At 40.0% G+C, this 13,264-nt stretch overlaps 1 protein-coding gene across 3 annotated transcripts; it reads left to right on the top strand.

Annotated features, from left to right (window-relative positions):
- The first annotated feature begins 219 nt into the window (after positions 1-219).
- Positions 220-4,209, top strand: LOC116504610 (resistin-like). 3 transcript variants are annotated; one of them, XM_032211747.1, is made up of 4 exons: positions 220-242; positions 2,303-2,445; positions 3,609-3,686; positions 3,953-4,209. In XM_032211747.1, the coding sequence occupies exons 2-4, from the start codon at positions 2,322-2,324 to the stop codon at positions 4,078-4,080; spliced, it is 330 nt and encodes a 109-aa protein (XP_032067638.1). In that variant the 5' UTR covers positions 220-242; positions 2,303-2,321; the 3' UTR covers positions 4,081-4,209. The 3 variants fall into 3 exon arrangements, with proteins under 3 accessions (XP_032067638.1, XP_032067637.1, XP_032067639.1); XM_032211746.1 differs by lacking the exon at positions 220-242 and adding an exon at positions 1,501-1,569; XM_032211748.1 differs by lacking the exon at positions 220-242 and adding an exon at positions 1,576-1,684.
- Positions 4,210-13,264: the final 9,055 nt, after the last annotated feature.

Below are 13,264 nucleotides of genomic sequence, written 5' to 3'. Positions count from 1 at the left end.
TTCCTGATCTGTGGCTCAATATGTCTAAACCAGGACATCGCCCAAATTCCTGAGAAAAATTAAAAATAATGTTCCTGCAGCAGACAAGAAAAGTATGTAAAACAGGGATGGGGAGGAGGGAACCCACTCTTGAAACATTTAGGCCAATCAGGTGAAAATGAGTGGGCAACTCTATGGTATTTATAGGTGAGTAATTTTTTTGGAACATAGAACATTTGGGGGAAAGCTCCTTGTTGTTAAAGGTAAGTTTGGTCTTCTTTTGGCTTGGGAAGGAGGGGATAAGAACAGGAGGCTCCTGTAACGCTATAGAGTACCTACAGTCCTGTATGTTAATCAGAGAATCCATCCAACAGAACACCAAGGGGCTTCTCGTTGCATTGTCATGTTACAGATTTCTTCTTCATTGATTCGACTTTTCTTCATAGAAGATTAATTTGACTAAATCAATGGATGAAATGCTGTTATTGCCAGTTAAAAACTCAGTAGAACCATTGACTTAAGAACTGAAATACCTGTCATGGGTTATTTGGACTTTGCTACAGATTCTTTTTTTTCCCCAAATATTTTTTTAAATTTTTACTATATAAAGAAAGAGCAACAATTTCAATGTCTATATAAACAGTGTGTTGTCTGGTTACAGTTGATTTGATCAAGAATAAAAACAACAACAACAATTTAATTAGTATTACCTAAAATACTAGGTATCGACCATGTGTATTCTTAAGATGCTACTTGGAACAACATACATCTTAAGAAGATACTTGGTCGATGCCTATAATGCTGGCAGTAACCCATATCAACCATCAGAGCCAGTCAATGATATTTGTGATATTTCCTTCCTTCTTTTTTTTTTAATTTCAAGTATTAATCTATCCCTTTCTGCACATTCTAGTATTTTTTTAACTATCTTTTCATCTGTGGGGATCTCCACACCTTTCCAATGTTTTGCAAATATAATTCTGGTCTCTATTAACACATGTAATATTAAATATATAGTCCCTTTATTATATTTTTCTAGTATGATACCCAACAGAAATATTTCTGGTTTTAAATCCGTATGTGCCTTTGTCATTTTTAATATCCAAATATGTATTTTTGTCCAAAATGTTTTTCCTTTCGGGCATATCCACCACATGTGGCAGTACAAGTCCAGATTCTGATTACACTTCCAAAATTTAGCTGACATATCTTTATACATCTTGACTAATCTTGCTGGTTGAAAATGCCATCTATAGAACATTTTATATAATGTTTCTTTCTACTGTATGTACTGTATCAATGCCTCCATCGTAGAGAGCCATACTGGTATTTTCAAATAGTGTTTTTCTTTAATTTATTCCCATACTGAAAACAGAGCATTTCTAATGTAATGCCGTTGAAAATAACTGTGTATTTTATTTTTCTCATACCATAGAAAGGCTTGCCACTCCAGTTACAAATCATGACCCTTCAAAGTTAATAATTATCTAAGTTCCAAGGTTATCCATTCTTTTAGCCACATAAGTGCAGATGCCTGGTAACATAACTCCCAATCTGACAGCCCAAAGCCTCCTCTATTCTTAGAGTTTTGTAAGAGATTCGAACTTATTCTTGCTTTTTTACCTTGCCAAATAAATTTTGTTATTAATCTGCTTAATTCCTCAAAGTATTTCTTTTCCAGCTCTACTGGAATTGTTTGGAAGAGGTATAATAATCTTGGTAGAGTATTCATTTAAATGGTAGTTATTCTTCCTAGTAGTGATAGTTGTAAGTTTTTCCACTTTTCCAAGTCAAGTTTAACTTCTCTGTATCAATTTAATGTAATTATCTTCTTTCATAGTTACACATCTTACTGATAGATGAATGCCCAGATATTTTACTTTCTTCACTATCTGAATGTCTATTTCCCCCATTAACTCTTTTTATTGTTTATTTTTAAAGTTTTTGACTAAAATTTTAGTTTTCTCTTTGTTTACTTTCAATCCTGCAAGCTCCTCATAGTCATCTATTTTCTTCATTAATTTGGATCCAGTTGTTTGTTTACCGATTTATATTGATCATAACCAGACAAATCATTTTAATTTTTTTCTAGGAATCTAGTGGTTAAATATGCTGTGTTATTGCAATATTTGTAGCCTTCCTAAGATCAGTATTTTCTGACTGGTTTATAGCAACGGAATATTAAAATTCAATAATAATTACAAAAACAAGTGAAAGCATTAAGATTTCAACCATAGTATCATTAAAGGAAAGAAAAATATAGCAATAAAGGGGCTCTCAAAGGATGATGTCAGAGGGAATGATTACATTTTTTTTCCTTCAGGAAGTTCTGTATCACTAAGATGAAGAAACTCTTCATATTCCTACTGTTTACTGTTTTGCTTTTTGAAAAATATGCAAACACTCAGATATGTGAAGTTGATAGAGCGATTGAATCAAAGATTGAGAAAATAATTGCTTCCACAGGTAATTTATTTATTTATTTATTTATTTATATCCTGCCTGTATTAATAATTTGAAATACCACAAGGTGATAAACATACCTAATAATCCTTCCTCCTCCTATTTTCCCCACAACAATGACAACCCTGTGTCTTGAGTTGGCTGAGAGAGTAACTGGCCCAAAGTCACCCAGCTGGCTTCCCTTTTAGGGCAGGATTGAAACTCTCAGTTTCCTAGTTTCTACCTTTATTTATAAAATTCTATACTCATCACATTTGTATGTCTCTGGCCAGTTTACAGAATAAACAGTAAAATGATATAAAAGCTATAGGTGAAACAAGTTAAAAAGCAGATTAAAACTAATTTAAAAGGGACAATTAAAAGTAAAAAAACTCAGAGTGAGCACCTTTAGCCCATCAACCATCCCCAGGGTTGCATTGCTCTCTTGGACAGGTTGCAGGGGTGGGTTTTAATGTTCTTCCAGAAGGCCTTGAAAATGGGTATTTTCCTTGTCTCTGGAGATAAGCTGGTTTGTGGTGTGGGGACAACAGCAGAGAGGCCTCTCTTCCTGGACCCTGTCAATTAAAGTTCTTTAATGAAAAGGGATTTATAACATGCCCTTCTTGCCTGCCCGTGTGAGACTGGTGGATGAATTTGGGAAGATAGTTTTCTCCGATACCTTGGTTCCATGATTTAATCACTAGAGCAGTGAAATATAGCAGGATCCTGGAGGCCTATACTGTACTTTTAAAAAGGTTTTATTCTTTTAAAATAGTTCCACAAGTAGAAAAAAGCTCAATGGGTAGAGGAGCACATGGTAGCTGAAGAAATTGTGCTTTAGGAAGGAACCGTGTCACCCAAGGCAAAATAGAGTTTTAGAGATCCTGAGAAGTGTTTCTCATGTGATCCCTCATCTGCTCAGAACTCTATGTTATGCCTACTCTTTTTAGGACCTTCAGATTTCATTTCTGTTTTCTTATCCATTATAAAACAATGCAAGGTTGATGATGAGTTAGCAATTGTTTTCTGTACGTGAATATGCAGAATATATCTCTGCTTTCTTGAGAATGAAAGCAAAAGGACGAGAGCAAAGCAAAAGTCAGTGAGACAAATGATTGCAAAACAGAAATAAAGAATCTTGTCTGAGTAGAGATGTGCTAATAATAACTACTTGTGTCATTTCCTAGTGTCTTCATATCTGTCAAAGGTCAAGATGGTTTTCCAAGATGTGAAAACTCCAGGTGCTTATGCCTATTGTCCATCAGGTGAGAACTACTAACTTGTGGGAGAAGATCAGAAGCTAAGAGAAGATTAGTTGGGGAGAAAAAAAATCCTCTATCAAACCCCTTTCTCTGACATCTGCCAGTCTTGTGTATGCATGGGTACAAAATGGAAACTAAGTTTGACTGCTGAAGAAATCTACTTAGCTTGGCATTTATATCACAATTGTTCCAAATACTCAACTAAAGTAACACAAATCTGTATAATCATATTTTCTATCTTTTCTTTTCTTTTCCTTTTCCCGTCCTAGGTTTTATACCCACTTCATGTGCCTGTGGATATGGTTGTGGATCTTGGAATATTATCCACAACTCAGGTTGTCACTGCCAATGTGCCAATATGGACTGGACTACAGCCCGGTGCGTCAAATTGTCTTAACTGGTGGCTCCTAAGCTACTTTGATGGCACGTTGGCTCCAGTTTTTGTGCTCAATAAAAGTATGAATCAATAATTCTCTGAATTGTTCTCTGCTTGAATTTCTATCCAGTGTGCAGCTGGAATCTGATAAAAGGCTAACTGTTGAATTGTGTGTCCGTGTGTGTCTGTTTGTGTCTCTCTGGCCCCAAAACTGAAAGCAAACATGGTTTCTTTATCCTGTTGCAACTCTCTTACATAAAGAATGGCAAAAGTCAGTTTTGACTCCTAAAATTTTTCCCCGTATTCTTACTGTGGCTGGAAAAGGGAATTGTCTCTGTGGGTTAATTTTAAAAATACAAAGCTATGTCACAGCTCACATGCACATATCAAACTTCATCTTGAGAATTGAGAATCCATTGTAGTTTCTTTGACAGGCTTGTTTCTCCACTCAGTAAGTTTCCACTACACAGCAGATTCAATTTCAATTTTTTCTTTCAATATTAAATTTTGAAGACCGTTCACTTAATCCTATCACTTCGTTATGTCTATAGAAGGACATGTCAGTATTTCAGCATAATGTGTGAAGTAACCAGTTCAAGTACAAAACACTACCTGAGAGAAATATGCCATATTATTAGGTGGAGTGGTAATTTTCATAATTTATGTTAAATGCCTTTAGAAGCAGGGAGAGACATTAAAGATCCTATTCCCTTTTGATCACACAACTGCAGGGATGCTGCACTGGTTGCAAGTGTAAGGGGTGGCCATAAGTCACTTTTTTCAGCACTATCATAACTTTGGATGGTTGTTAAACTATTGGGCTTGGATTGTGCTGCTACAATTGCCATGGTGCCTGTTTGATGCTGCCCCTTAGAACTATCGTTGTGGAATGTTGACAAAGCCAACAAGATACAAGCACAAATAAACAATCCACCTTTCTTTCACTAGCAATATATTAATCTTATGCTCTATGTGGATTCTTATACTTCCATGTACACACATCAAACTATTTCTTTGGGGGGGTTAACAGATTATGCAGAATACAGAAGAGCCAAGAGAGACAGAGACAGAGACAGAGACAGAGACAGAGACAGAGACAGAGACAGAGACAGACAGACAGACAGACAGACTGTGATAAAAGAACAAAAGGAAAGGAAACATAGCTAGATATTTAGCTATGGTTACAACCCCATTAAATCAGCCTCTTCACATTTGTCTATTTTTGCAAACATGGCCACATGATCAGCATTTAGATGCTTGGAAACTGGCATACATTTATGATGATTGCCACATGCTGATATCCTGGGATTGTCATTTGTGACCAGCAAAGTCGGTGGGGAAACCATAACTTCACAAAAATTGTGTGATTCACTTAACAATCACCTGCCTTTCAGCAAAAATAGCAATAACAATAGCACTTAGACTTATATACTTCCCAGGCCTCTCTAAGCAGTTTACAGAGTCAGCATATGGGAAGATGGAAGGTTGAGTCAACCTTGAGCCTGGTGGAATTTTAACTGCCAAATTGAATTGAATTGAATTGAATTGAATTATTTGTATGCCGCCCTTCTCCGGGAGGACTCAGGGCGGCGAACAATTCAAAAGGGGAAAAGGGGGAACATAAAACGAAATACAGATAATTAAAATAAGCAAGAGTCACACAACCATACAAGTCGAGAGGGGAGGGAACTCATCAACCCCAGGCCTGCCGGCAAAGCGAGGTTTTGACGGCTTTTCGGAAGGCCTGGAGAGAGGTGAGGGTCCGAATCCCTGTGGGGAATTTGTTCCAGAGAGCCGGAGCTGCCACAGAGAAGGCCCTCCCCCGGGTAGTAGCCAGATGGCATTGGCTAGTAGATGGAACCCGGAGGAGACCAACCCTGTGTGATCTAATGGGTCTGTGGGAGGTAATTGGCAGCAGGCGGTCTCTCAAGTACCCAGATCCAATACCATGAAGGGCTTTATAAGTTACAACTAGCACCTTGAAGCGTATCTGGAGACTGATCAGTAACCAGTGCAGCTCGCGGAGGATAGGTGTAACGTGGGTGCACCGAGGTGCACCCACGATCGCTCGCGCGGCTGCGTTCTGGACGAGTTGAAGTCTCCGAATACTCTTCAAGGGCTGCCCCATGTAGAGCACATTGCAGTAGTCCAGTCAATGCAGGCAGTACTGCATTCTAACCACTGTGCCTGCAGTACTGCATTCTAACCACTGCGCCACCAAAGCTCTTTTTTTGTGTTATCAGCTGAGAACTACTTTATTTCCATTCCTTCATACAGTGCATATGTATGTATGTATGTATGTATGTATGTATGTATGTATGTATGTATGTGTATATGCCAAACAGCTTGACCCTTTGATCCCTGGAAACTCGAGGATTAAAAAATATTTTTACAAAAATCAGGGATTACAAAAGAAAGAAATGAAATAATATGAAAAAAATAAACATGCTTCCTAAAGATAAATTATCCCATCCCCCCACCCTGGTAAAGGTAGGCTGCAATTGTATTTAGTTTTGTTTTTGTTTTAAGCTGTTACCTCAGGATTTGGGCTGAATTACTTTGGGATGAATGGCTGCTGTAGGAAAGGTAGTTTAGACTAAACAGAGATGAGCATTTATTCCCCCAAGCAGCTCTTTAAAGGAGCTGCATCTTTTCCCACAGGCGTAGTGGAACCCTAGGAAATCATACGTTTGGGTTGAGAATTGTAGACAGTTGCTGTGTGCATTTTCTGATAAGAACCATCTTTTTGCCTATGGATCTAAAACATTGCATAACCCTAACAGAAAATATTTTGAGGAAATGAAGAATAATGATATAGCGGTCCTAATCCTTTCTCTTTGTTTTACAATAATGTACTGTGTTGAAGAGTTTTTGTTTTCCCCAAATTTGTTCACAGTTTCAAAAAATACAAAACAAAAAGAGGCAAAGTGAAGAACAGCAAAACGTTATTTTCCATTTTTTTTCTGTTTGGAAATCCTTATATATGACTGAATGGAAATAAAGTACTTCTCAGCTGATGACCACAATTTTAGCTGCTAAGCAAGGTAGCTGTTAGGTGAGTCAGGGTTAATTTTATGACCTTTTTTACCAGGGTTGTGAAGCACATCACTGCAGTTGTTAAGTGATTCACATGGTTATTAAGGAGTTATGGCTTCCCCCACTGACTTTGCTGGTCGCAAATGGCAATCCCAAGATCCCAGCCTGTGGCATTCATCATAAATATACAGGTAAAACTCAAAAAATTAGAATATCATGCAAAAGTTCATTTATTTCAGTAATACAACTTAAAAGGTGAAACTAATATATGAGGTAGACTTGTTACATGCAAAGCAAGATAGTTCAAGCCGTGATTTGTCATAATTGTGATGATTATGGCTTACAGCTCATGAAAACCCCAAATCTATAATCTCAGAAAATTAGAATATTACATGCGGTCAATAAAACAAGGGTTGTACATAGAACAATATCGGATCTCTGAAAAGTATAAGCATGTATATGTACTCAGTACTTGGTTTGGGCCCCTTTTGCAGCAATTACTGCCTCAATGCGGCGTGGCATGGAAGCTATCAGCCTGTGGCACTGCTGAGGTGTTATGGAAGGCCAGGATGCTTCAATAGTGGCCTTCAGCTCTTCTGCATTGTTCGGTCTCATGTCTCTCATCTTTCTCTTGGCAATGCCCCATAGATTATCTAGGGGGTTCAGGTCAGGTGAGTTTGCTGGCCATTCAAGCACAGTAATCCCACGGTCATTGAACCAGGTTTTGGTGCTTTTGGCAGTGTGGACAGATGCCAGGTCCTGCTGGAAAATGAAGTCAGCATCCCCATAAAGCTCATCTGCGGAAGGAAGCATGAAGTGCTCCAAAATCTCCTGGTAGACGGCTGCATTGACCCTGGACTTAATGAAGCACAGTGGACCAACACCAGCAGATGACATGGCTCCCCAAATCAACACAGACTGTGGAAACTTCACACTGGACTTCAAGCATCTTGCAGTGTGTGCCTCTCCATTCTTCCTCCATACTCTAGGTCCTTGTTTCCAAATGAGATGCAAAAGTTGTTCTCATCAGAAAAGAGGATTTTGGACCACTGAGCAAGAGATCAGGTCTGTTTTTCTTTAGCCCAGGTAAGACGCTTCTGACGTTGTTTGTTGTTCAGGAGCAGCTTGACAAGAGGAATACAACATTTGAAGCCCATGTCCAGGATCCGTCTGTGTGGTGGCTCTTGATGCACTGACTCCAGTCTCAGTCCACTCCTTGTGAAAGTCCCCAACACTTTTGAGTGGCCTTTTCCTGACAATTCTCTCCAGGCTGCAGTCATCCCTGCTGCTTGTGCACCTTTTTCTTCCACACTTTTCCCTTCCACGTAACTTTCTATTAATGTGCTTTGATACAGCACTTTGGGAACATCCAACTTCTTTTGCAATTACCTTTTGAGGCTTTCCCTCCTTATGGAGGGTGTCGATGGTTTTCTGCACAACTGTCAGGTCAGCAGTCTTTCCCATGATTATGATTCCTACTGAATCAGACTGAGAGACCATTTAAAGGCTCAGGCACCCTTTGCAGGTGTTGTGGCTTAATTAGCTGATTAGAGTGGGACACTTTGAGCCTAGAATATTGCACCTTTTCACAAGATTCTAATTTTCTGAGATTGTGGATTTGAGCCTCCGACAGTTCCTGGGTAAAACCACTAATCATAAGGCTTTCCAAGGCACTCATAACAAGTAACAATGCCATCTTTTAATTCTGTGCCTCTCTCCATCTAACCCACCCCTTCTTTACTTTAAAAGATTAAAATACAAAAGAAAGAAGTCAAACAAAAACTAAGCTAAACTAAAGAGAAATATTAAAATTTACGTGAGAAAGAGGAAAATTCATTCCAAGTTCCTGAGAAAAATGAAACATGACATTCCTGCTGCAGACAAGAATGATATGTCAAGTATTGAAGGAGGGGAGGAGGGAACCGAGGTGGCGCAGTGGTTAGGGTGCAGTACTGCAGGCCACTTCAGCTGACTGTTATCTGTAGTTCAGCAGTTCTAATCTCACCGGCTCAAAGTTGACTCAGCCTTCCATCCTTCTGAGGTGGGTGAAATGAGGACCCAGACTGTGGAGGCGATATGCTGACTCTGTAAACCGCTTAGAGAGGGCTGAAAGCCCTATGAAGCGGTATATAAGTCTAACTGCTATTGCTATTGCTAACCCACTCTTGAAACATTTAGGCCAATGATTTGAGCCTTCTACTGTTCCTGGGTAAAAGCACTAATCATAAGGCTTTCCAAGGAACGCACAACAAGTTAGCAATGCCCTCTTTTAATTTTTTTTCTTTCTCCATCTAACTCATCCCTTCCTTACTTTAAAACAGGGGTAGTCAACCTTTTTATACCTACTACCCTCTTTTGTATCTCTTAGTAGTAAAATTTTCTAACCGCCCACCAGTTCCACAGTAATGGTGATTTATAAAGTAGGGAAGTAACTTTACTTTATAAAATTTATAAAGCAGAGTTACAGCAAACCTCTACCACCCACCATGAAAGCTGGAACGCCCACTAGTGGGCGGTAGGGACCAGGTTGACTACCACTGCTTTAAAAGGTTAAAATACAAAAGAAAGAAGTCAAACAAAAATAAAGCTAAACTAAAGAGTTCCTTTTTCTTCCTCCAGAGGCGCTCTAGGCACCTCTTGACCCTTTTCCAAACCTCCATAAACCATGGGGAGGGTGAGGTGTGATGAGTGAAGAGAGGCCACATGAGCCCAATCCTGCCCAAAGCTGCAGCTGCCCTTAGATTCCATACTGGCACCATAACTTCAGCAGGAAACACCACTGGGATATCCCCCAGTTCCCTCTAGATCCCATCAGGTTCCATCAGTGGACCATCCGAATGAGTCTAGCCTCCTTGCCTCAGGTACATCAGGGTGTGATCTGACTATGACAAAAGGGATAATCTCTCACCAGGTCACATTGCAATAACTCTGATGAAAAAAAATCAAGTCTGGCATTAGACCACTGTCCAGAGTTGGATCAGTTGTTCTCTGAGATAGGCCAAAGGCAGCCATGGTGGCCATGAATTCCTGGCTGCTTCCGAGGCCTCATTCAGGGAATTCTACTGCCAGCCCTGAGATGGCCTCCAGCCTCTCAGGCAGGGAGGTTGCTGCATAGCAGGGAGACCAGTATAATAGAATCAATCCCATCTGAGCTGATCAGCCTTCTTCAGGAACTTCAGGAACAGAGTGTCACAATCAGAGGTTTATGGAGCAAGGTCCCTGAAAGCCAATAAAGTCTCTCTGATAATTACTGGCACCCCACCTCCTCTGCCTTGTGGTCTTGCCTGTTGCCAAACCTGAAACCTAGCTAGACACATCTCTGAGAGAGGACACACATCCCTTTCTGGGCAGGGGTGGGTTGCTGCTGGTGTTGCTGCCAGTTCATTTCACGTGTGTTTCACATGCTGCACACGCATGCACAGTTGAGTGTAAATTGTTCTGCGCATGCGCAGAACATGAAAAAAATACTAAAAAGCATGCCAGCAATGGAAGGGGTTACCGGGGAACCGGTTCAGGGGTGTGGTCAGCCTGGGTCGCTGCCGGTTCTGGGACCAAGGCCAAAATACCACTATCAGTTTGCCCGAACCGGTGCAAACTGGTAGCAACCCACCTCTGTTTCTGGGGTCAGCCAAGTCTCAGCAATTTATGCCAGGTTGGCTTGCTCCTCTTCCATAAGATGTTGAATGAGATGAGCTTTATTCTTGATTGACATTAATATTTTGTTAATGTGTCCTCAATGTTTTTCCTGAGAAGTAACACAATTTCATTGCTGACATATTTTTGAGTTATGAGCAACATTAATCCATGATATAAATAGTTTGTATCAATTTACCATGTTGTGAGGAACAACCACTCATAGCTTAATATATTTGAACTAGAGAATCATGATTTCTACTCAGGTTTAAAAGTGGAAGCTTGAACTGTTTGTCTTCTTAGTAAATATATTTATATCCCCAAGGCACCAAACATATCCAGCACACCTTCTTCCTCTTATTCCCCCCACAACAATAACCCTGTGAAGTGGTTTGGGTTGAGAGTGTGTGTATGTGTGTGTCACCCAGCTGGCTTTCATGGCTAAGGTGAGACTTGAACTCATACTCTCCTGCTTTCTAGCTTGGTGCCTTAACCACTAGACTAAAATGGTTCTGTATCTTTATAAGCTTATAAACATGTCATTGTGCTTGGGAATTAATTTCTTAGTAAACAATTTCATTGTAAAATATTTAACTTCATTCGACTGCTGACAGTACCCTACAATTGCAGGTGCAGTTGTTGTTAGCGAAGTCATATCTGACCCATCGTGTCCCCATGGACAATGTTCTTCTAGGCCTTCCTGTCCTCTACCATCCTCCAGAGTCCATTTAAGCTCACGCCTACTGCTGCAGTGACTCCATCCAGCCACCTCATTCTCATTCACAGTTGTAGAGCACTACAACTTAATATTATCTCTGGGCAAATACTTAAGGAGAGTGCTGACCAGCTGCCTACTGTTCTCACAGACATCTTCAATCTCTTGTTGCATAAGACTGTGTTTCCAACATGTTTTAAGGCTGAAATCATTGTGCCAGTGCCCAAAAAATCTATAATCACATGCCTTAATGATTACCGCCCAGTTCCACTCACTGTCATTATGATGAAGTGTTTTGAGAGAGTGATAGTTTCAATTTCAAACCTTTGTTATCAGAGTAAAACATGTCTACAATGAGATTGGCTGAGCCTTCCCTCGTGCACCCTCCCCCAACACAATACAACTCACAGTGAGAGACAAAAAAAATCCCTAGCCCAGTGAATTTTACTAACAAACGCTCAGTCCTATTGCATCATGTGAACCTATTGCACATCGTGCCAGCCCCACAAGTCAATTGTACTATGTTGTTGTAGTTATTTTTCATTCAGAAGTGTGGGAAGTTATCATCCAGCCCACTCCCAGAAAAATGAAATATCCTAGGAAATATTGAAAAGGCAGAATATTTCTCTGGATGTGAAAAGAAAGAAACATGCTTTAAAAGACAGAATAGTTGCCTGTAGCTTCCTGCCCATCCACACTTTGTCAATAGGCCATTGAGAAGGCCAGGCTAGCCCACTTTACATAATAAAGGCTTCTCCACTGCAGCTGTAGGGGGAAGGGATATTACTCAACTCTCCACATGGCATCTGAGAACTCATCTATGAATTCAAAACAGCCTAGAGAGTAGCCCCCTGCATGGCACCATGGGAGTCTGACAACCAATCAGAATACATTTCTTACACAGGAACAGGAAACAGAGAGGTGGGACTAAACAGGGTACAAAAAGCCTAGCAAGCTCCTTCCTCAGCCCTTCTCTTCTTCTCCACCTACATTGAAGCATGTGATCACCTTTTCTGGTCAGGACTCAAGCCATGTGGCCCTGTCCAACAATAAACCATCTTTCCAAGCAGCCTCCATGTCTCCAGTGTCTTTTTCCCCACTTGGAGCTGAACCCAAAAGGACATTTCTTTCAACAGGAGTCTGACAGCTTATGGATAAAAACTGTTCTTCAGCCTGTTTGTGCGGCTGCCTATGTTTCTATATCTCCTGGTAGGAGAGTAAAGAAGGGCTGACCAGGATGTGAATTGTCCCTAAGGATTGTTCACTTAACAGGCCCTGTCTTAAAATGAGTAACTTGTAAAGTTGTATACTCTCAGTCCAACTCAACTGACAGGGTTGTTGTGGGGAAAATAGGAAGAGTGAAGGCATATGTTTGCCGCTTCATGTTATTTATAAATATAATAAAGGTGGGATATGTATAAAATAAATAAATAGGGAGCATTCTGTTTTCCTGACTTTAATGCTGCTTGTAAAACAGTATAGGTGGAAAAATGACTGAGCAGTAGCTGGTATATTGCACTCATAGAAAAATGGTCTTTAATACTTATATGATTCCCTGCACTCCAAGAAACCTTTATTTCTCAGTGTTGTTTGCTCTGGTCCTTTGAGTTTCCTAATTTGGAAGATTGTGAGAGTAATGTCTCCCAACTACTGTCTGCTAAGCCTTAATTCTTCTAGGGCTTTATTTTAATTCTAGACCACAGAAAGAAAGGGTGGAATATAAAACACCCAGAAACTGAAGAGTGCTTTCCGACTAGTCCCTTGTTTTCTTCGAATTGTCTTACCTTCCATTATAATGAAACCCTTAATTTAGAATTGTCA

Source organism: Thamnophis elegans, chromosome 2, assembly GCF_009769535.1.
Source record: "Thamnophis elegans isolate rThaEle1 chromosome 2, rThaEle1.pri, whole genome shotgun sequence".
Lineage (NCBI taxonomy): Eukaryota > Metazoa > Chordata > Lepidosauria > Squamata > Colubridae > Thamnophis > Thamnophis elegans.
This window is presented reverse-complemented; position numbering and strand designations above follow the sequence as displayed.